This window comes from Sceloporus occidentalis, unplaced genomic scaffold (assembly GCF_023333645.1).
Source record: "Sceloporus occidentalis isolate IW3139 unplaced genomic scaffold, rSceOcc1.0.p SCAF_4, whole genome shotgun sequence".
Classification (NCBI taxonomy): Eukaryota; Metazoa; Chordata; class Lepidosauria; order Squamata; family Phrynosomatidae; genus Sceloporus; species Sceloporus occidentalis.
Genome location: NW_028316984.1, coordinates 166,607,378 through 166,630,713, shown reverse-complemented (window position 1 = coordinate 166,630,713; position 23,336 = coordinate 166,607,378). Strand labels below are relative to the sequence as shown.

General features: G+C 40.4%; 1 protein-coding gene across 2 annotated transcripts in view; it reads right to left on the bottom strand.

Moving 5' to 3' along the window:
• Positions 1–23,336, bottom strand: part of ADCK1 (aarF domain containing kinase 1) — a 199,533-nt gene that overhangs the window by 5,676 nt on the left and 170,521 nt on the right. For both annotated transcript variants that reach the window (XM_089522302.1, XM_089522301.1), the window contains exon 8: positions 2,791–2,940. In XM_089522302.1, coding sequence (XP_089378428.1) covers positions 2,791–2,940 — 150 coding nt within the window. The remainder of the gene's footprint in view (positions 1–2,790; positions 2,941–23,336) is intronic.

The window sequence follows — 23,336 nt, the reverse complement described above, 5'->3', positions numbered from 1 at the left end:
TATGATTAACTTCTCATTATTATGTTGACTGCTCATGCTGCTTCATCATAAACTGGCAGATATCAAAGGGAAGAGAGGACATTGGGCACATGCTAAATGGGAGGGGGAGCCTGAGGAGGGAGGCTAGAGGATCAACAGGGGAACTGCAGTCTAGGCAGATGCAGATAACCTCTCCTCCAGCCAATTGCTTGGACAGGTCACCTTGATTGGCTGGTATGAAAGCCCTGCCCATTTGCTTACTAGATGGTGTGTCTGGCAGTCCAGCTTGAGCATTTGCAGGTATTCAAATCATCAGGATCCATGTCCACACAACCTCAATTTGCCCATGCAGTAAACATTTCCCATCCATGGGAGTTTGGTTCCAACCCCCTTCCCACAGATGGGAAGAAATGCAGACCAGTCCATATTAATCAATGGGCAGTGATGTGCACATCACCATTGGCTAATATAGAGTGGGGTGATCCAAGGGAACTTCAATCCACTGATGGATAGACCACCAATATGGTAGGCTTACTGTCACCTTAAGGAATAAATTACTTATGAATGTAACAGATTTGTGGTACTTGTAGTTGCAGTAAAGTTATGGCCAAACTGTTAACCCAGAATATGATGTCTAGCTCTTTGTCTTAGCACAACTGTTTCTGTTCAAGTCAGCAATGCAAATTAGTGATTTAATTCAGATGGTTTTTGAAGAGCTCTGGTGGTGCAGTGGTTAAATGCCTGTACTGCAGTCATTCACTCAAAACAATAAGGTTGCGAGTTCAATACTGTACTAGCCTGAGGGCAGGGAACCGTCCAATTATAAAGATTGTATGTACAGCGCTGTGTAAATTTACAGTGCTTTATAAATAAAGGTTAATAATAATAATAATAATAATAATAATAATAATAATAATAGCCAGGGCTCATGCTTGACTCAGGCTTGGATCCTTCCGAGGTCACTAAAATGAGTACCCAGCTTGTTGGGGGCAATTAGCTTACAGTTGTAAACCACTTAGACACTGCTAGTTCAGTACGAAGCAGTACAGTGGTCCCCCGGGTTACGAAATTAATTCGTTCCGCTGCCCTTTTCGTAACCCGGAAGACTTTCGCAAGCCGAATTGCCATAGGCGCTAATGGGGAAAAGCCGCGATTTGGTGTGAAATCGCACCGAAAAGCACCAAAAGTTTTTTCGTAACCCGAAAAAACTTTCGTAACGCGGAACAGTTTTTTTAAATAATTTTTTTTCGTAACCCGGGAATTTCGTAAGGCGGCGCATTCGTATCCCGGGGTACCACTGTATGTAAATAAAGCTATTTTGTTTGAAAAAATTATCAAAATTCACAAATCACAAGACTGAAAAATCAAAACTTTTTTTTAAAAAAAATCAAATGTAAGAGAAAATGTAACTGATAATTTCCCCATTTCAATGTTAGAGGAAATTTACACAAATATTTGTGCAAAAGGTGAGTGATCTGATTCAGAAACAGGATGAATTTATGAATAGAATAAATTTAATGTCTGAAAAATGAGAAATTGAGAGAAACTGAATATGACATAAGAAAAGTAATGTTTTATCAGACCAAAGGCCCCTCTAGTCCAATACTTTGTTCACATAGTGGGCAATCTGTGGCAAGCCCATCAGGAGCATAGAAGGAGAACTGCATCCTTCATCTGAAACTTCCCAGCAACTAATATATAGAGGCATATTGCCTCAGATATTGAAGGTGACATATAGTCATCTTGTCTGGTAGCCAGTGACAGCACCATTCTCCAAGAATTTATTCAACCATCTTTTGAAGCCATTCAATATAACAGGCATAGCTACATCTGATAGCAAGGAATTGTGAACAATTTGTATCTGCGTTCCCTAAAAAAATATTGTACTTCTTTTTATATGTCTCGAATATGCTACTATTTAGTTTCAGTGGGTGGCCCCAAGTTGTAGTATTATGGGAGAGGGAGAAAAGGTTCTCCACACTATGCATAACTTCATATACCTGTATCGTGATCACTTTTTTCCCTAAACTAAACTTTTTCCAGTTTTACAACATCTTTTTTTTTTTTTTTAGGTTCAGAGACCAGAACTGTACAGAGTATTCCAGATGAAAGCCTTCGACTTTATATTCCAGATGTGGTTGCACCATGGATTTCCCCTAATTGCTGTAGAGCAGAGTTGGTAAAGTGTGCCCTGTGGGTGCATGCGGCCCCCTGATCCCTCACTTTTCTGGCTCTTTGGGGCAACTTTTGCACCAAAACCACACAGAAAGCCCCCACAAGGCATGCAGACACATGAAACTGCCCCCACCTTCCCCATAAGCACCCCAGAGTTCCATACTACCCCCTCCTCAATAATTCTGTTTCCTCTATATTAATATAATAATATTAATAATATTATAATAATGTGACATAATCACATAATCTCATAATGGTGACAGGAAATGGCATCTGTTACCTCCTGTCACTATTTCAAGAGGAACTGCAAAGGAAAATGGGGGAATCTGGGCTTGTACTGGGGGGCTGGTCATGTAGGTCTGGGGGAATTTGGCCCTGGTCCCCAACACAGTGGTTCAACTTTGCCTTAGGGTCACAGGATGTCCTGTAAAAGGTGAAATTCTCCTGGTGCAGGTTGTAAAGTCTCAGATTCTCTTGATCCAGGCCAAGTTGGAAACAATGGACTAATGGTTGTCCAACACACTAGGTTACTTTTACCAGGTAATTTACCATGCCTGGAAATATCTCTTGGCCTGTGGCTGCGCTTCACACAGGCCAAAAGATTCTCATCATCTGCTTTTTTCGTCCTCTGCTTACCTGATAGAGTCCATGATCCAGGAGTATAATGTGTGTCTTGCCTGTAGCTGGGCACTTCCTCACCAGCACATTGCCAGGGTGTGGGTCACAGTGCACAAAGCCATTCACAAAAATCATTTCACTGTATAATTTTCCCAGGTTGCGAGAGATCTAAAGTGAGAAAAGCAGTCACAGAATGAGACATGGCCATGACAAGCAATGGTATTAAAGTCAGGAAGCTCATGTGCCAAGGAATAACAGCTCTAGAAAGGAACATGTGCAATCTATTGGTTTACCAGAGAAAGAGAAAATGCTGTCATTTCCTTTACATTTTGATGACTTTGGGAATAGAGAAGACAACATCCCCATAAATATTCAAGAGGAGTGTGAACGCATAAGAAAAAAAATTAGGCGGTGCTCCAAGACAAAATGGGAAGGATACAAAGTGGATCATTTCCCTGCCTAGAGCTGGAGGCATCCTAGAGAAGACCACAATGGAAGTAAGTAGATATGTTGAAAATATTTCTCAGACAGTACATACCAAATAAAGTCAGAATCAGAAAGCTCTTCTAAACATCTCCAAGCAACCAATGAAATAGCAGAGAAGTGGAAAGGAGAACTGTGAAAGGCAAAGCTGAATTGTCCAATGCAGGACATTCCATACTTAATGTAGAGATAAACCTTGCTTAATCTCACTCAGTATAGAGATGCACATGCTTAGTGTGGGAGAACAGACTTCTGAGAAAATGAAATACATGAAGTAGGCCAGGGGGAAAGAAGAAAGTGTGTTTAGCTTTCAGCCTGTGTTTTAGTGGAGACATAGGGTACTAGGGTGCATTCATAAATGACATAGGAATGATGTTTTTCTTTATTATGAGGTGGCTATAATTCATAAAACATGTAATGCAGCAAACCAGGATCTCAAAAAAATAAATGCTAATTTAAACTAAAAGATGTGGTAGTTGAAGACTTTTTCATTCCAGTTTATAGTCAAGATCTTAAAGATACATATTAGTAGTTCCAGATCTCCTTTTTCAACATGGATCATCATAATGGCACTGCACATTGTGATAAAAATGTGGCTGCTTCTGAAATGCATAACAGTGATATCAGGACACGACTAAATTTTATGTCACATTAAGAAGACGGGGTTGGGAGCTCAACACAAAGCTGCTAATTTCAGTGGTTTGTTGTTAATTGCCATCAAGACAACTTTGACTCATAGTGGCCCTATGAATGAGAGTCCTCCAAGTCACCCTGTCATCAACACCCCTGCTCAGGTATTTCAGATTCAGGGCTGTGGCTTCCTTGATTGAGTCTATCCATCTCAATCTATTTCTCTATTCCTACTGCCTTTTACTTTACCAACCATTATTGCCTTTTCTACTGAGTCGTGTCTTCTCAGGATATTCAAAGTACGACAGTCTCAGTTTAGTCATCTTGGCTTCTAGGGAGAGTTCAGGCTTGTTTTTCTCTAGGATCTATTTATTTGTCATTGTTTTAAGCAAGCCACTGTATCCGTAGAACATTTCTCGAGCAACACATTTCAAATTAGTTGATTTTCTTCTTATCAGCTTTATTCACTGTCCAGTTTTTACAACCATATATAGAAATGGGAAATACAATGGCACAGACAATCCTAACTTTAGTATTCAATTATATATCATTACATTTTAGGATATTGTCTAGTCCCTTCATAACTGCCATTGTAATTCCTTGTTTTCTTCTGATTTCTTGACTGCAGTTTCCATTCTGATTAATGACTGAGCCAAGATAGTCTTCAACTATTTCAACATCTTCATTGTCTGCTTTAAACTTGTGTAAATCATCTGTGGTCATTTCAGTGGTATCCACATGTTTGTCATAACATATAGTTTATCATATAGCCTTCCAGCATGCCTAAATCTGAATCAACGTGATTCCATCATTCTGCTGTTGAAAATATGTCAGAAATGATTTAAATGCTTTTTATGAAAGTGGACTCCATTATTTTATCTAGTACACATGAGAATATCACAGTCCCTTCTTTGCTTTGACTGTGCCACCCTCCATACCTCCTGTCTCAACCAGATGCTAGTCTGATTGATGATGCCTACAAAGATAAAGTGACACCACAAAGCTATTTAAATCATTCTGTCACTGCTTCTGATCCCCTTTCATCAACCCCACTCCACAATCATATCCTTATCACCACAACATTTTATTAAAGTCAAAAAGGCAGCTCAGAGTCAGCAAACAGTCCTGGAGTTGGGGCATATATATCCCTCTATTATTATAGCCCATGTTTTCTCAACCAGGGTTCCCTGGAACACTAAGAGGTCAGCAAGAATTATCTGGGGGTTCTGTGAGAGATTGTGATTAGAAAAAAATTAAACTTTTTGTGAGCTATAGATATAATATGTTTTAGGCAAGGCTCACTGAGATAACCTGAAAAATATTTCAAGGTTTCAGGTTTAAAAGGTTTCAATAGCCCTACACAAGCACTGTGCATATCAGCACACATACACACACAAGCTGCTGCCTGACAACCTCCAGCAAGATACAGACAGCCTACAGCAGGCTGTCCAAGAAACAATTAAAAAACAATTATTATAAATGATCCCTGACATATCACAAAACATGCACAGTATAAGCAACAAACTATAAAACTCTGTCAGGAAAAGGAGTGAGATTCTGCATGGAAACTGGTAACAAACAAAACATATGTCCAATCTTAATGTAAGGAAGCTGGATTTTAAGAGATCCTGACAGTAAGAGTTCTTCAACACTGGAACACATTGCTTCTGAGAGTGGTAGAATCTCCTTCTTTGGGTGGTTTTTAAACAGAGGCTGGATAGCCATTTGTTGGGAGTGCTTTGATTGTGTATTAATGTATCACATTTGTATGTTTTTAATTGTACTGTTTTTTAACATTGTAAGCTGCTCTGAGTCCTCGTTTTGGGGAAAGGAATGATGATGATGATGATGATGATGATGATGATGATGATGATGACGACACAACAACATTCCTGCATGGCAAGGGGGTAGACTGGATGGTCCTTGTGGTCTCTAGCAACTCTATGATTCTATGATTCCAAGAGTACTTTGCAAAGATCATCTCATTGAGCAAATATGTACAAAGTACCATAGACTCTGAGAATTGGAAGAGCCCAATCTAGTCCCTTACCATGCAGAAATACACAAGTAAAGCACTTCTGAAAGATGCCCATCCAACCTCTGAGGCATCACCCTCTGAAGCATCATCCTCTGAGGCAATCTATTCTACTGACAAATGACTCTCACAGGGCCTGTTCACACTAGGAAATAACCTAGTCTGGAAACCGGGTTATTTTGGTATATTTGCCATGATTGAATCTCTCTGTGGCATTTATCCCTATTGCCGTTCACACTTGGGGAATGCCACAGAAAGATTTGATTGTGGCAGGAGGGGGGAGGAAGGGGAGGGATAATGTGATGGGGGAGAGGGAAGTAGGAAGTGACAGTTGGGGGCAGGAAGAGGAGGAAGAAGAGAAAGGAGGACAAGAGGAGGATGTGGTGCAGTAGGTGCAGGAGAAGGAGGAAGAGGAAGGAGGAGGAAGAGGAGCCAGGTCATTTTGCAAATGGAGGTGCCTCCATTTTCAAAATGATTTCCCACACCATCTGGATCTCTCCACTGAAGATCTGGATCATTGTGGCATTGCGAAAAAGATGTGGTAGGGGACCTGGTGCAAAAACTCCACTGAGTGGTTTGATCAGCTTGGTTAACCTTCTCTGAACATGTTCCAGCTTGACACTATCCTTTTTGAATTGTGGTGCCCAGAATCTGGATACGGTTTTCCATGTTAAGGTCTGATCAAAGCAGTATGACATGACTATAATACTTCCCTTGATCAGGACACTATACTCCTCTTGATGCTGACAGATTGGCATTTTTGACCACTGTGTCACACTTTTAACTTTTGTTTAGCTCATGGCCTACTAAGATCCCTAGATCTTTTTTATATGTACTATGTTCCAGCCAGGTGCCACCCATCCTATATTTGCACATTTCATTTTTCCTGCCCAGATGTAGCACCTCACATTTATCCCTGTTGAAATTCATTTTGTTAGTTTTAGCTTAATTCTACAGTCTATAGAACATATACTATACACCACATTTCATATACATGAATTGATGTCAGAATTCAAAATCTAGCATGAGCCAGAGGGCTGTCTGAACTCAAGTCCTATTATTGTCAATGGATGCTGACCTGCGCATGGCCGTGTCAGCATGGTTGAGTGCATGTGCTGCCACTGATGATAATGGAGCGGGGCCATCTAGGGATACTCCAATTCGCAGATGGCTAGCCCACCAGTATTCTGTAATCAGGATGCCACCACTAAAGAGGTTTCTGCCTAGTATCTTAGGAGCAGCAGGAAGTATATCCCGCACAAGAACTAAACAATTCCCCTTGTCAACTGTTACACAAAAAGATACTAAAATAAGAAGTAAACATATGCTTATAATCACACACAAAGAAGCCCATGTGAACCATAAGCTTTCATTAGATTCATCTTTGGCCTGTTACAGACTGCCAAAATTAAGCTGCTTCCGGTCGCTTTGGAGGTATGCTATTTAAATGATGCATGGGTCCTAAGAGTCCAGAGGTCACGCCAAAGCCACACTCCATTCCTAAGCACTGGACTGCAGCTTTGGTGCAGCTTCCGGATTCTTAGGATGCATGCATCATTTAAACAGCATACCTCCAAAGAGACCCGAAGCAGCTTTATGTTGGCAGTCTGTAACAGACCTTTCTTTATAAGAATGTAAAACTAGGGGGGGGGGGGGAGTCACACTTGCACCTTTTGTTTTTCTTTGTTCATTTCTGTGCTATATAATCTTTGAGAGTCCATCTCCAATTGTCCTTGCCCTGGGGAGGGATGCTTTAGCCTAGAGGTTCCTTATAGGTAGCTACAGGGAATTAAATTTCTGGTCAGGAATAGTGTGGGTAGAATTAACTATTTAGAGGCCCAATTGAGTCCACCACTGTATGTCTGGGATGCTGGACTCATCAGCAAAATGTTTGGAATATTTTTCTATAGATGCCATCTGTTGCATCATTTACCATCAATACATTTTATCTTATAACAGTAAAGTCTGTCAGTGTTTGGTGCTAAACAAAGTCTCAGGGATGTCAGGAACTACACCCAGTTTCAGAACAGAACAAAGCTGGAGAAATGAACTTCTTCAGTGTGTTCTACACAAAGGCCAGCCACCAGAGGCTTCTACCTCAGGAGATCCAACCTTCGGTCCCACAGGGGTCTCTGATTGACAGTATTTCTAAATCACTTAGAACTGATTTCTTAACTCTGGGAATGTCAGTCCAGATGGGTGCATTGAGCTGGTCAGGGGTAACTGTGAAGCTGAGACAGATCTATGTAATTCCATGTTAGCTTCCCCTGCTTTGTTGGTTAAAGCAAAGATTTTTTTAAAAAAATGCAAGAGGTTTCTTGAAGTATGCATGAGTGAATAAAAAGCAAGAAAAGCTGATACAATTCGAAAACAGGTTGAGTCTCTCTTCCTCAAAATTCTGAAATCCAAAATACTTCAAAATCCAAAACTTTTTTCATGGGTGGCTGAGATAATGACTGCTTTGTTTTCTGATGGTTCAGTGTACACAAACTTTGTTTCATGTACAAAATTATTTAAAATATTAGGTATAAAATTACCTCTGGGTTATATGTATAAGGTATATAAGAAAAATATATGATTTTCATGTTTAGACTTGGGTTCCATCTCCAAGACATCCCATTATGTATGTGCAAATATTCAAAAATTTGAAAAAATCCAAGACACATCTGGTCCCAAGCATTTCGGATAAGAGAGACTCAATCTGTAATAAATTCCTAATACTGAAATTTCAGGTAGCTTGTAGACCAAGATCTTTTTACATTGCTTCATGGAATGCCAGGCCCCACAAGGAGGTAATATAATTCAGAAAAAGGAGGCATGAGACTCAAAGACTAAAGGGAAGGAACTGTACTGTAATGATATGTACCCTTGTGTGAACTTCCATCTTGAATATTTGTTTCCTTTATCAAAATCACCATTTTCTAAGAGCTTGAGAACCAACATCTTCTAAGAGCCTAGGATGTGGGGTAGGCCTTTCCCTGTAAGATGTATTACTTTGATGCAAAATAGGTAGCATGAGACAAAGAGACACCCAGATAAAGATCCACATAAACACACACCCTGGTAGCATCCTGGAAAACAGCCTGCTTTCTGGGATTCTGAGCACATGAAGATCAGCCAGCAGCCAGAACACTGGAAGAAATTTAAATGTGTTCATCAACATTAATCACGAAGCCGAGATAATAAGAGTCACTATCTATGCCCAGTGTGTGGAGAGGCAGCATATATATCACTGAGTTGTGCGTGCTGCCCAGTTCTCCCTGTGGATTTCTCTGTTCAAAGTGAGGAAAGAGAGAATGTATCTGTCTGTGAGAGGTGATGAGAGAGACTGTGGAAAAGAGAACATGAGGAAGTGAGAGACATCAGGCCCAATACAGATGGGCAAAAGTGCTGTCCTGGGGCTGATTTAAGGGTTCCATAGGGCTGGGTGTCCATTTGCGCCCAGCCCTAATAGTGGCACCTGTGTGCCATCTTGCTGCAGCCCTGCCCATACGGGGTGCACGATGATGATGTGCGGGTGTCCGCATGCTCAAACGGCGCTCGCCGGAAGTGGCAGCGTCAGGGCGCACGAGCACCATTATGGCACTCCTAAAAAGAAGTCGCTCTAGGCGGCTTCTTTTTAGGGCACATGTTGGTGCCACGCAGTGTGGTTCACGCGGCTCCAATGAGGGACAAAAATGGGTGGCATGGAGCCATCAGTCTTTTTGTATATCAATACATCTGAAAAACTTTCTGCAACTAATCATCCTCAAGATGTGTTGGACTACAGATCCTATCATCCCTGCCTAGCATGATATTTGACCTTGCTGATGATGGAGATAGTAGTCTAATGCATCCAAAGGCCAACAGGTTGTGGAAACAGTTGTGTCTGAGTATGTTTGTTCAGATACATAGTTTCACAATAGTGTACACATAACTGTGAATCTGCCTGGGAGCCTAAGGTTAAAGCATTAATGAACCTGAGATGAATTGTGAATCTGTGCCTACCAGAGACTGGAGAATAACAATTTCCAGTGAAATATCACTCAAAACTTTATTCTGGCTGCATTTGCCTCTTTTGAGTTTGCCTTCAAGCATGAACAGAATCCAATGGTTTTTGTTTTGTTTTTTTCAAAAGAAGATAAATGTCAAAATATTACACTGTATTAATGACAAGATGAATGCTCATTTAATTAGGGAACAGCAGCTGCAACATTTAATTTTCTCGGCCAATCGGCCAATCAGGAATTTAAGCAAGAAATCTTGAATTTCATATATACTGTGATCAAAGTAGAAGTAATGGATGTTGTGAAACAAGGAGAAATGAGCTGAAAAATAAATCTGAGAACCCAGTTTTTGGTATCCCTTCTTACGACCTCAGTGAGTGTACAAACTTACATTGTTTATGTATCCACATTAACAGGCATGACTTCTTGCTAAACAAACCTAGGATGTATAGTGTGGTGGGGTGCTTAGAATAATCTGCTAATGATGTCTACTTTCCTATAAAGAGAACTACAATTCCCAAGATTACATGTTTTTGCTATACGTTGTCAAACTGACTATGGCTTATGACAACCCCATGAATGAGAGCTCTCAAAGACCCCTGGTCATCAACTATCTTGCTGAGGTATTGCAAACTCAGGGCTGTGGCTTCTTTGATTGAATCAATCCACTTGTAATGCAGTATTCCTCTTTTTCTGCTTCTTTCCACCTTACTGAGTATTATCATCTTTTTCAGTGAGTCACAGTGGTATGTCCAAAGTATAACAACCTCAGTTTAGCCATATTAATTTGCAGTATAAATACCCTGCCAAATAAACTCCAGACATCTTCAGACTGTTGAACCTTCTAGGATTAATGGAACCCTCTATCTTATCACTGCTGGTGACCTCTGTTCTGGGTGTGATGACATGAATCCCATATATAACATTAAATCAAATAGCAATTTTGGCAAAATTCTTTTACTAGACATCAGAGAGAATGCCCTGGTTTGTGCTTGGGAGGTTCACCAAAGTTGCAGCCTGAAGCCTCAGCATTTTGTGTAGGTTTTAAGCAGAGGAAGTGAGAATCTAGCTCACCAAGGTGTCAGTAGAAAAGCAGAAGTCATCTAATCCAGACCAGGTCCTTCATGAGTCAATATTCAGTTCAGGAAAGCAGTCCAAAAGATAATCGAAAAGAACAGGCAGAGGTTGAGGCAACAGGCAATCAATCAAGGAATGAGGCGCCAGCATGGCTTTCTCCAAAGGAAAGGGATGGTTGTCAGCCATGCTGGACCGATGGAAATTCTGGGATATTTAGTGCTCACAAGTGTTCCCTATTTGCAGTGTGCTTCTTATTTAAACACTGAGAGTGCTGGTGTCGTTTTCCTGGTATCTCTCCGGGGATAGGCACTGGTAAGTCTGGCTCTTCATCTGAAGGTTGAGGCTGCAGGGAACTCTGTTCTTGTGACTGCATGCTCTCCTCGAAGAGCTGCTGGAGCTCTGCAGCCCTATCATGTCTCCTGGGCTCTCAAACTTCTCCATCAGAGCCTTCAGATCCAGAGGCTCCTGGAGGCAGGTCAAGACAGAGAATAAAATCCAAGCAGTTACCTGCTTGTTTAGATGCCTCTGAAGTTGGCTGTCAGCTGGTTCTTCTCATGCAGGGAGGTTGCCAAGAACAAAAGAAAATACAAAAAAACCTCCACATCTGAAGAGAAATGGATGGAGCCCTGGAAGCACTGATCAAGTAGATGTCAGCTGGCCTATTGGGGTCCAAAGCAACTGAACTGCTGAAGGAGGGATAGAAGGATTGGAAAATGGAAGCAAAGGGCAGGGGGCCCAAGTAGGCTCAGTGTCTTAGAGAAGGAAATGTTAACTCTTGGTTGTGGGCCCTCCAGGTATTTTTTCGCTACAACCTTCTAGCCAGCACAGTGAGTGACTATTTTGGAACTGCAGTCCAAAATACTTGGAGGACCAAAGTTGTCCACCAGTTGCATTTTGAGCAGAAAAAAAGATGAAACATGTATGGGAGGAGGAAGCATCAGAAAGAGCAATATAGAGGCATCTGGCCAAAGAGTGATATGCTCAGTGGAGCTGTATAGGGGTGAATACTAGCTGGGGTCACAAAAACAAAACAAAACCAAAAAAAAAAAAAAAAACCAGTTGGAGGTGGCAAGGGGAGAAGAGCTTTCAGGAGTTGCCTGAGTAGAAATTATTCCAGAAACCAAACAAGGCTGTGGTGGAGAGTATCAGACATAAGATTGTGTTGGGGTCTGTGGAAACGCTGGCACTCAGACTTTAAGACAGGGGGTCTGGAATCTATTAAGTGGCCCAGGATGAAAAATAAACTACCAAGCCAGAAACATTGACCCTCACAGCAGAAACATCTTTGCTACAATAAACCAAGTGCAGAATTGTTTCTGCTCTCAAGGGAAAGGTAACAGAGCCTTATGATCTGGATCTGTCACTTTCTAGTCCAGATGTAACACAAGTTACCATCAAAGCTCCTTCTTCACAGAAAGGCTGCCCAGATCCCAAGAAAGCAGTTGACCTAATCCATGCCTTCCCATAGTAGTCTCCCAAGATCAGGAAGGACAGTAAGTGTCCTTTAAGGTATAGATTTTGGCTGTTTGAAGGTCCTCCCTGTGGAAGCTCAGTTGTCAGATACAGAACTTGACTTTCACCCTGGAAATACCATACAGTGAACACTCAGTACTTTCCTTTTGTAACTTTCCTCTGTTTATTCTTGTCCCTTTCAATTTAGGTACTAACTGTTGGCCGTAATTTGAGCATAATATTTGCCAATTATTTTAAGAGACAGCGACACTAACTTCTATTGATCTCATTAAAAGTAAAGGTCGTGATGTTGCTCATTTCTCAGGGCTCAATATTACCTCCTCAGGCCAAAAGAATAGCATCGATTTTAGAACCTTAATCGAAGGTTAATTGGATTAGTGAACATGTCTCTTCTTTAATCCTGCCACTGTAGTTCCCCAGTCACATTTCATGTGAAATGAGTAAAGGCAGCATGACATGTGGGGTCCATACACTTCACCTTGCTCAACATCACAATTCTGCAGCATCCTTTGTTAATGGGAGCATGGAATCACACAGCAAGCAGAAAATATGGAGGATTTGCTCTCTAGGAAACACATTTGCAAAATGTTGGGCACAGATAAAGAGTTAATGTTGACAGCTAAGCAACTAACAACAAAGCTGATTCATCACTAGTGGCCGGAAAAAATCGATTTCCAAACCCACTGCAAGAGCAAGGTTTTTTAGCTTGGTCTATACATTCAGCCAAATGAAGTAGAAGAATCCTGAGATGATAAGAGTGAACTCTACTGCTACAGACTGCAGGTATTTGAAGTAATTTATGGATGCAACACCATGGAAAATGACTCCACATAAAAAGAGAACTAGCACACTTCTTACAATATCAAAACTGGGGTTCCCTGGTACCAGTTTAGCCCAACTGATCATATTGCTTGTGATGGCATATGGCATGGAAGAAAATTTATGTTAAGATAAATGTAGTGGCAGGACTGCTACCATGATGTAATGGCTTGAATGTTGAACTAGAACTCTGGAAGACCAGGATTCAAATCCCTGCTCAGCCATGGAAATCCACTGGTTGATCTAGGGCAATCACACTCTCTCAGTTTCAGAGGAAAGCAATGGCAAACCTCCTCTGAATAAAACTTGCCATTAAAACCTGATAGGTTCCTTAGGGGCAGCATAAATCAGAAACTATTTAAAGGCAAACAACAACAGGAAAGTAGCAGCATAAGTCCTCATTTTGTGATCTGTTTCCTTTAAGGCCCATGGTAAACCTTTGCCTCCAATTCTTAGTTGGCAGAATCTTACCAGTTTTTCCCTGACCAAGCCCATTTATGTTTGAGAATCTGCTGAAAGAAGCTTTAAGGAAGGACAATAGGCTACTGGCAATTTATTCAAAGTGAGGAGAAACAGAATACTTAGAAACTCTACTGTGAAATGCGTGAAATTCACAATTTACTATCATTGTGGAGGTAGCAAAGGGAAGAGTTGCAAATACATACCGCAATATATGTAATAATTCTTTTTTATTGTTATTGCTAGAATGATTATTTCTGCTTGCCATGAACATTCTCTAACCAACTACAAAACATACAGTAGCATTTCTACGCTTGCTGTAGCTAACTGAAGGCTGTGAAGATCACAGGTTCTGACATGGCTATCAAATCTACCAAGTAGGTGTCAGAGCTATCTGAATCAGTAATTATGGACGTTTGAGTCTTTGCAGTACAACATGCTTTATCTAAACTGCTTGGAAGCAGATGCATAATCAAAAGAAATAAAGTTACTGTTAATTTAGTGTTTCGGAGAAAAGGACCTCTACAAAGGACACATGAGAAATTTAGATAACTAAATTAAGGGAGGGAAGACTTCGGATTTACGGGGCCTACAATGGATTCTTTAGAGTAAAATTAGTGAAAAAATACAACGGTGTTACATTCATTCTAAAATGGTGTTTAAATTGATGTTCCATTACTGTGTTAAAAAGCTTACCAGAATCAGGATGAAAAATCCCATCCATGATTTTATGTTTTGCTTCCACATCCCTATTCTCATTTTGAGATTGGGAAAGAAGGAAACATCTCCATCTTCCCCCCCCTCCTCCTTTTTTTTGGGGGGGGGGGGCGAATTCTATTTCTCAGTACTCCAGAAGTGAATGAGAGAAAGTAGAAAGAAATACACAGAGGAAGAATGATGCATACAGAAATGTTTATTTGTAATATGATCAAAAACTAAGATCCATCCTCTCCCTCGTCAACAATAATCGACAACAAAAACCAATAAGAACAATTCTTTTATTCTTAGTCAAACATATTTTGGAGAAACAGGACAGTTCGGCGATGATATTGTTATGATACAGTGTGTACTCCTGTTCTCTGTCTATTCCAATGAATTTCACGGTTTTTCTCCATTTCTTGGGATTTACTTACCGAAAGGAAAAACAGAAATAAACAAATCCTGAGACAATATTGGAAAGAAATGCATTTCACATTAATAAAAGATTCAAAACACATAACATCTTCTTTGTTACATAAAAACTAAAGTCAAGTAGAGGTAAACTGTCACTCTGAGGAAACCTTATCTTAAATTATTGCTCCACACTAGCTGAAGAACTTATCACACATAACTGGCTTTATGTATTGGATAGCAGTACAAAAACCATATGATGACACAATTCATAATGGAACAACAGGTAGTGCCAGAAGATGAGACTCTCAAATCAGAGGGCACACAACAAGCTACAGTGCTAAAGCAGAATAGTGCTGGGCTACTGACACCAATGGACTCAAGTCCAAAAGCATGTTCAGCTATTGACATGCTGAGAGGTGAAGGGAAAGTCTGAAGAACACATATTATAGGAACATAGAATGCGAGAAGTATGAATCAGAGGAAGCCAGACTTTGGGGCGAAACAGACTGCCCTGAAGGAGTGGCTTGCCACTGCCCCTTTGAGTGTCACATTGGGGCCAAGGCAACCAAATGCCGCAGCCCCGATCCAGAATTTTTCTGGGTCAAAAAGAAGTGGCAAAATGCTGCTTCTTTTTGGCCCAGAAAAAGGGTGCACTTGCCACTGCAGTGGCACTCTTCCAAGCTCCTTTTGGCATGCGACATGTGAATAGGGATGTAAAGAATATTCTCCAAAATTCGAAAATTAGGAGAAATATGCCTAATTCGACAATTTCGATAACATTTTAGAGAGAAGAAATTCTGAGCAGTTCTCGATCAATGAGTAAGAATCTTGATGGTTAGTCATTTCGAAATGAGGGTAAGAGAAGAAACCTTCATCTGACTCTCGATGGCCACTATTTGCATATTTTGTGTAAGAAAAGCTACCATTCATCCTGGAGGCTATTTCCTTTGTTAGGGTGATCCCAAAGGCTGATTCCCCCTCCAACTTTGCTCATTAACAGCTTTGCTTTGAAAAACAAAAGATAACAAAAGGTGAGGCTTCTGCCCTTTATGCCATGCTCTGACATTCAAATTCTCACAGAAGAGAAGAACTTCAAATCTCAAAACTTAGCAGGAAAGGTCTTGGCCACAGTTTTTTGGATTAAGACAGGTATTTTGATGATAAAAAAATGACTAATCACTTTGATGAAATACAGTTACATCACTATGATCTGGAGACTACCTTGCAGTGGAGACATTGATTTGGGTTCTCCAAGGCCAAGAAATTCAAGTACACACACACACACACACACACACACACACACACACAATGCAAAATAAACGTAGGTTTGCCTTAGCATCACCTTGAGAGAGCTGGAGAGAGATGTTTGTCATGCCCTGCCTCTGAGGCTGAGAGAATGTGCCAATTATTATTATTGTTATTATTGCATGACCTCTTAGCATCACCATGGGAGAGGTGCAGAGAGAGAGGGCAGGGAAATGTCTAACAATTTGTAAGCTGCTCTGATAGCACCACAGACTGCTGGGAACTGCAGTCTAATAAGGCTGCACACTGCAGAAATAATCCAGTTCGACAATACTTTAATGCTATGGAAACTCCTGGGATTTGTAGTATGTTGTGCCACCAGAGCTCTCTGACAAAGAAGGCTAAATGTCTCACAAAACTACAATACCCAGATGTTGTTGTTGTTGTTGTTGTTGTTGTTGTTGTTGTTATTTTCTTATATCCCTGGCACAGACTCTCAGCCTCAAAGGGAGGCACTGCCCCCCCCCCCAACAAGCCTTGCATGCCAGGAGAGTCCTAAAAGTCACAACACACGACAACAGCCATGTTTCCAAGAGGTCATGGGGAAAGGGAGCTCAGGGCTTGGATGGCCATAGGGGCCCTCTGGGAGGCCTTGGGCAAGTCACACTCTCTGGGTCTCAGAGGAAGACACTGGCATGTCCTCATTGCAAGAGCCCTCCAAAAACACACAAAACCCACAACCCCCCCTTCTTGCCCCGTTTTGCCAGGGTCCTCCCAAAGCACTGAGAGTGCCCACCAGAAGGCAACAAACATCAACAGCCAAGTGGGTCACACTGTCTCATCAGGATGACACTGGAAGATGGGACAAACCAAGGGTTTTATTGGCATAAAGAGGAGTTTTGACATGGGATGCCCCTGAAGCTGAGATAGTGTGACCCTCACAGATGAGAAGGGGAGGGGTCGGGTGCCAAGTGGCAATGCTCTTCTGCCAAGCAGGAATCCTCAATTAGGAGCAGAGTAGGGTGTGATGGCAAGAATTCTGCCATGAATAAAACCTACCATGAAGGAATACCTAGGAGTTGGAGTTGAAGCTGAGAGGATGTGACTTGCCCAAGGTCAGCCAGTGAATTTCTATGGTGAACTGGGAGGCTAGAGTCCTGATCCCAGCTCAGCCATGTAAATCCACAGGGTGACATTGGGTAAGTCACACTCTCTCATTCCTGGAAATTCTGCACTCTCCTTGCCAATAATAATAATAATAATAATAATAATAATAATAATAATAATAATAATTTATGCCCAGCTCTTCAGCCAAAAGGCTATCAGAGCAGCTTACAAATTACTAGATATTTCCCTGCCCTCAGGCTTGCAATCTAAAGGGACAAGAGACAAAAGGAGAAGCGAATGGCAGGGGAAAAGTTCAGCAGATCCTCATTCTCCCACATTCTCTTTTGTGAGGGTCACATTCTCTCAGCCTCAGAGGCAAGACATGACCAACTCTCTCTCTCTGCACCTCTCTCATGGTGATGCTAAGGTCATGCAATAATAATAATAATAATATCCCTTACCCAAAATGCTGAGGACTAGATGTATTTTGGAGTTTTTCAGAGTTTGGTATATTTTTATACAGTATGTCTAATGGGATATAATGGGAGATGGGATCCATGTATGTCTCATATGCATCTCATAGACATAGACTGAAGGTAATTTAATGCACAATATTTTTAAAATAATGTTGTGCTTCTGCACACTGAGCTGATAATTTAGGTTTCAGAAGTCCAGAGAAAGGAGACTCAGACTCTACTCTGGACATTTCTCCTGAGAATGGACTCATGTTTTCAAAAACAGTCATTTCTGGATTTTTGCAACAACAAAAAAGAGGAGCACCACAGACTGCTGGGAACTGCAGTCTAATAAGGCTATAGTATATCTTTCTACAATGTAGATGGACACCTCCATTACATAATTTGTTGAGGATGTTTTGACTGGGAGTTCCTGCATGGCAGAATGGGGTTGGACTGGATGGCCATTCTTGGGGTCTCTTCCAACTCTATGATTCCATGATTCTATAGCACTCTGAGCCTACTGTGATTTTAATTGTTTTTAAATGTATAAAGGTATAAAGTCTTATAATGCAAGCCATGCACTGATGGACTATTGCACTATAATTTTTTATTGATTGATTTTATACCCTGCCTTTCTCCCAAAATAGGATTCTCTTAAAGGGGTTTGTTTATTATAAAAAGAAAGGAACGTATAATTTTGGGATAGCATACACTCTGTCATAACAGAAATTATAGGAAGGGAGTTTCCAAAGAATCCAGAATTGTACCTATTGAACATGACATGTAAAATAGGAAAAGAAATTGAGAAAAAGTATTGGAAAATTATGTTATACATGATTACTACAGCGAGAGTGCTATATGCTCAAAAGTGGAAAGTGGATCAGATACCCTCTCTGGAGGAATGGTTTAAAAGAATACTGGACATGAGAGAATCAGATAAATTATCTAGAAAGTTGAAAGAAGATAGAGAAAAAGAAGTTGAAGAGGAAGATGAAGAAGAAGATTGGAATTTAATTGTACAATATTGGAAGAGTATAGAAGTAGAGTGAATGAATAAGAAAATACACAGGTGTAGAGATAGTAGTATATAAGAGAGAGTAAAGTAGACATATTAGGATTGGGGGGAGGGGGAGGGGGAGGGGGAAAGGAGAGGGATATGATGTGGTAAGAGATAAAATTGCATGTAATATGGAATGTCTTTTTTATATTTTTTTTCTCTCCTTTGATTGTAAAAAACTCATAATCAAAATTAAAAAAAATTAAAAAAAAAAATAATAATTTGTTGAGGATGTTTTGACTGGGAGTTCCTGCATGGCAGAATGGGGTTGGACTGGATGGCCATTCTTGGGGTCTCTTCCAACTCTATGATTCCATGATTCTATAGCACTCTGAGCCTACTGTGATTTTAATTGTTTTTAAATGTATAAAGGTATAAAGTCTTATAATGCAAGCCATGCACTGATGGACTATTGCACTATAATTTTTTATTGATTGATTTTATACCCTGCCTTTCTCCCAAAATAGGATTCTCTTAAAGGGGTTTGTTTATTATAAAAAGAAAGGAACGTATAATGGCTTGGAATTAAAAATTATGGTTGGTAGATAGATAGATAGATGATAGATAGATAGATAGATAGATAGATAGATAGATAGATAGATAGACAGACAGACAGACAGACAGACAGACAGACAGACAGACAGACAGGTCTTGGAATTAAAAAGTGTGTGTGTGTGTGTGTGTCTTAAAATTAAAAATCCCTCTTGGAAGTGGGAATGAAATGTGTGGATGCAGCCTGGGTTCTTAGCTCAGCTCAGAAGTTGGAATACAGTGTCTCAAAGCATGAGCAGAGTGCCTCTGAGCATGCACAGAGTGCCTGCCGCTCATTGCTCGAGCAGCTGCACTTTGCTTGATCGAGATGAATTTATCTGATGTAAACACCTTCAGAGGAAGGACTCAGTTTGCATCTACACTGAAAAAATAATCCAGCTGGCCACTTTAACTGCCCTTGGCTCCATGTTGTGAAATGCTGGGATTTGTAGTTTGTTGTGGCACCTGACAGATGACTCAACAGGTCCTCAAAACTACAGATCCCAAGATTCCATAGCACGAAGCCATAACGGAAGTTAAAGTAGGGCCATCGATGTGTTTAGGGTAAACGCTCGACCCTCTTTTTGTGTCTTGGGGGGGCTCTTAGCATCTCAAAATGGTGGCACTTAGTCTTGACCCCCCCTTCCCAAAATCCTGGCTACGTCCCTGGTGGGTCACACTGTCTCAGCTTGAGGGGCATCCCATGGCAAAACTCCTCTTTATGCCAAGAAAACCCTCGGTTTGTCCCATCTTCCAGTGACATCCTGATGTTGAACAGGGGTCAGACTACATGTCCTCTAGGAGATGCTACTAGAGAGGTCCCTTCCTCACCACTACTCCCTTCTCCTTTTGTGTTGTGTCTTGTTAGATTGTAAGCCTGAGGGCAGGGAACCGTCCGATTAAAAAGATTGTATGTACTGCACTGTGTAAATTTGCAGTGCTTTATAAATAAAGGTTAATAATAATAATAATAATAATAATAATAATAATAATAATACATGTCCTCTAGTATGCCATGTATTCCTATGTATTACTTCATAGCAGAAGGGGGTTGGACTGCATGGTCCTTGAGGGTCCCCTCAACTCTACTATTTCTTGTTGGGGCTTCAATCACAGTTTATTTGTTGAGACTGGGCTTTTTTCCCCCTTTTGTGTGTGTGCCTTCAGGGTTTTTTAAGCATAGAAATGTTCTTTAAACCTCTGCCAAACTTCCTTTTGACATGGTAATTGAGTTTGAAATGCAAAGTAATTAGCGTAATTATTCGCCTTGTCTTTTATTGTCATTCAGAGAAATCTGTGAAAAATATTTCGCTGGCTACTGAAAGGGAGAGAAGAAATCACCCTTTGAAAGAGGGATTTGTGGAACGAATATTTTTTTTAAAAGTTCTCCTCAAGCTCTCAATTAACGAGAAGAAAAACATGGGTTTCTCTAATCACTACATGTGAATGCCGCACCAAAGGAGCACCGTAACATCGCCACCTGTGTGGTCAGGCAGGTAGTCTGACTTTGGCTTGGGGGTGGCGTCAGGGTGTGTGTCTGCCAAACGCCATACCCCCATGCCACCCCCAAGACTGTGCTTACTGCCAGCCTGTACAGCCTGTTAGTAAAACAAGAAATGGCAGTTATGAACATTGTAATACTTGGGATGAGCAGATGAAAGTTGACAGAAATGTGACATTTTGAGTGTTTTACTCAGGAAATGAAAATCTAAGAAGAAATGGGGTGGTATTAACAGTGAGGAGAGAGGTAGCAAAAGCAGTCAAAAGATATAATGCCAAGTCAGAACGAATCATGACAGTAAGACTTCAGGGAAAGCCCACCAATATAACTGTAATCCAAATTTATACTCCAACTAAAGAGGCAGAAGAAGAAGAAATGGAAAGATTCTGTGCTGTAGTCCAGGAAGAAAATGATCAAACACCAAAACAGGACTTGTTAATCATTGATGATTAGAACGTAAAAATAAGAAACAGCAAAATCAAAGACTAGGAAAATTTGAGCTAGGATCAAGAAATGAAGCAGAAGCCCACCTGATTAGACTTTGCAAGATCAATACTTTGTTCACCACACACACATTCTTAATACAACCAAAGAGGCAACTGTATACATCAGGGACGTAGCCAGGATTTTAGGAAGGGGGGGTCCAGACTAAGTGCCACCTTTATAATGGGGCTTGGGCGTGGTGGCGCAGCAGCACACACCATTCATTTTTCTAATGGAAGGGGGGGTCCGGACCCCAAGAACCCCTCTCCTTGGCTACGTCCCTGTATACATGGACACATACCAAATAGACAACATAATGAAAAGCATAAGATGGAGAAATTCCATTCTCTCTGCAAAAATCAACCCAGGAGTGGACTGTGGCACCATGATCTACTATTATCAAAAATTAGAGTAAAGCTAAAGAAGAACACTAAGACAACCATCATGCATAAATACAATCTAAAGAACATACCTACAGAATTTAAAGATCATGTGAAAAACAGATCTGCACTATTAAGGCCGATTGACTACAAGCCAGAAGACTTCTGGACTGAAGCCATGGATATTGTAAGGGAAGAATATAAAAAGATACTATTTGTACCCAAAAAGAAAGAGATGCCTCAATAGACAACAGATGAAACTCTTCAAGCAGTTGAGGACAGACAAGAAGCAAAAGTAAAAGGTGACAGAAATGAAATGTAAACCCCTGAATGCAATAGCTCAATGCCTTGGGTGCAAGGATAAAGAGAACTATTACAATAATCAATGCAGAGAAATAGAAGATGACAATAAGAAAGGAAAAACAAGATCCAAGAACTCAAAGGGTATTTAAACCAAGAGTGGTGATGTCCAGCAGGGGAACACATCACATGACCTAGTAGAAATAAAAAGATGATGAAAACAATATATGGAAGAATTATATGAAAGGAATGAATTGTTCAAGGAAGAGCCATATAAGGACAAACCTTTAATGTTAGAAAGTGATAGGGAAGCTGCACTCAGACCACTTGGGAGAAATATATCACTAGAAACTAATGGCATACCAGTAGAGCTGTTACAAAGCATAGAAACAGACTCTACTCTAATTCTAACTAAAATCTGTCAACAGAATGGCCCACAAATTGGAAACTATATACATTTCAATCCCCAAGAAAGGGGACACCAGGGATTCAAGTAACCACAAGACCACTGCATTAATTTCCTATGCAATCATAATGATGCTCAGTATTCTACAACAAATATTTTTACTATCTATGGAGTAAGGAATGCCACATGTCTAAGATGGGTTCAGAAAAAGAAGAGGCACTAGGGATAATGTTGCAACATATGTTGGAAAATAATAAAATGAAGTGCACAAAGAATTTCAAAAGAAAAGCACTCTGAACTTTATAGATTATACCAAAGCTTTTGCTTGTATAGATCATGAAAAACTATGGATCACTGTTAAAACAATGGATATACCACAACATTTTATTGTCCTGATGTGTAACCTGTACTTAGAATAAGAGGCAGAATATAGATAAACTGAATGGTTTGAAATTAGCAAGGGGGTCTGCCAAGGCTGCATCATATCATTCTATTTCTTTAACTTGTATGCTGAACATATCATGTGTAAAGCAGGATATAGACCACATATTTTAAAGTAAAGACATCATAGAGTTGGAAGAAACCACAAGGGCCATCCAGGGGTTGGACTGGATGGCCCTTGTGGTCTCTTCCAACTCTATGATTCTATGATTATATGACACTGAAATAGTTCAAGATTTTCCATACCTTGCATTAGTCATTAATCGGAATAGAGACTGCAGTCAAATAATAATAATAATAAAAAGACAAGGACTTGAAAAAGCAGCTATGAAGGAACTAGACAAGATCCTGAAGTGTAAAGATATATAATTGGATTATCAAGTTGGGATGGTCCATGCCATCATATTTCTCATTTCTATGTATGGCTGTCAGAGCTGAACAGTGAAGAAACCTGATAGGAAGGAAATCAACTCAAAGTGCTGGAGAATTGTTCTAAGGATTCCATGGATTGCTAAAAAGACAAATAAATAATAGAGCAAAGCAAGTCTGAACTCTCCCTAGAAGCCAAGATAACTAAACT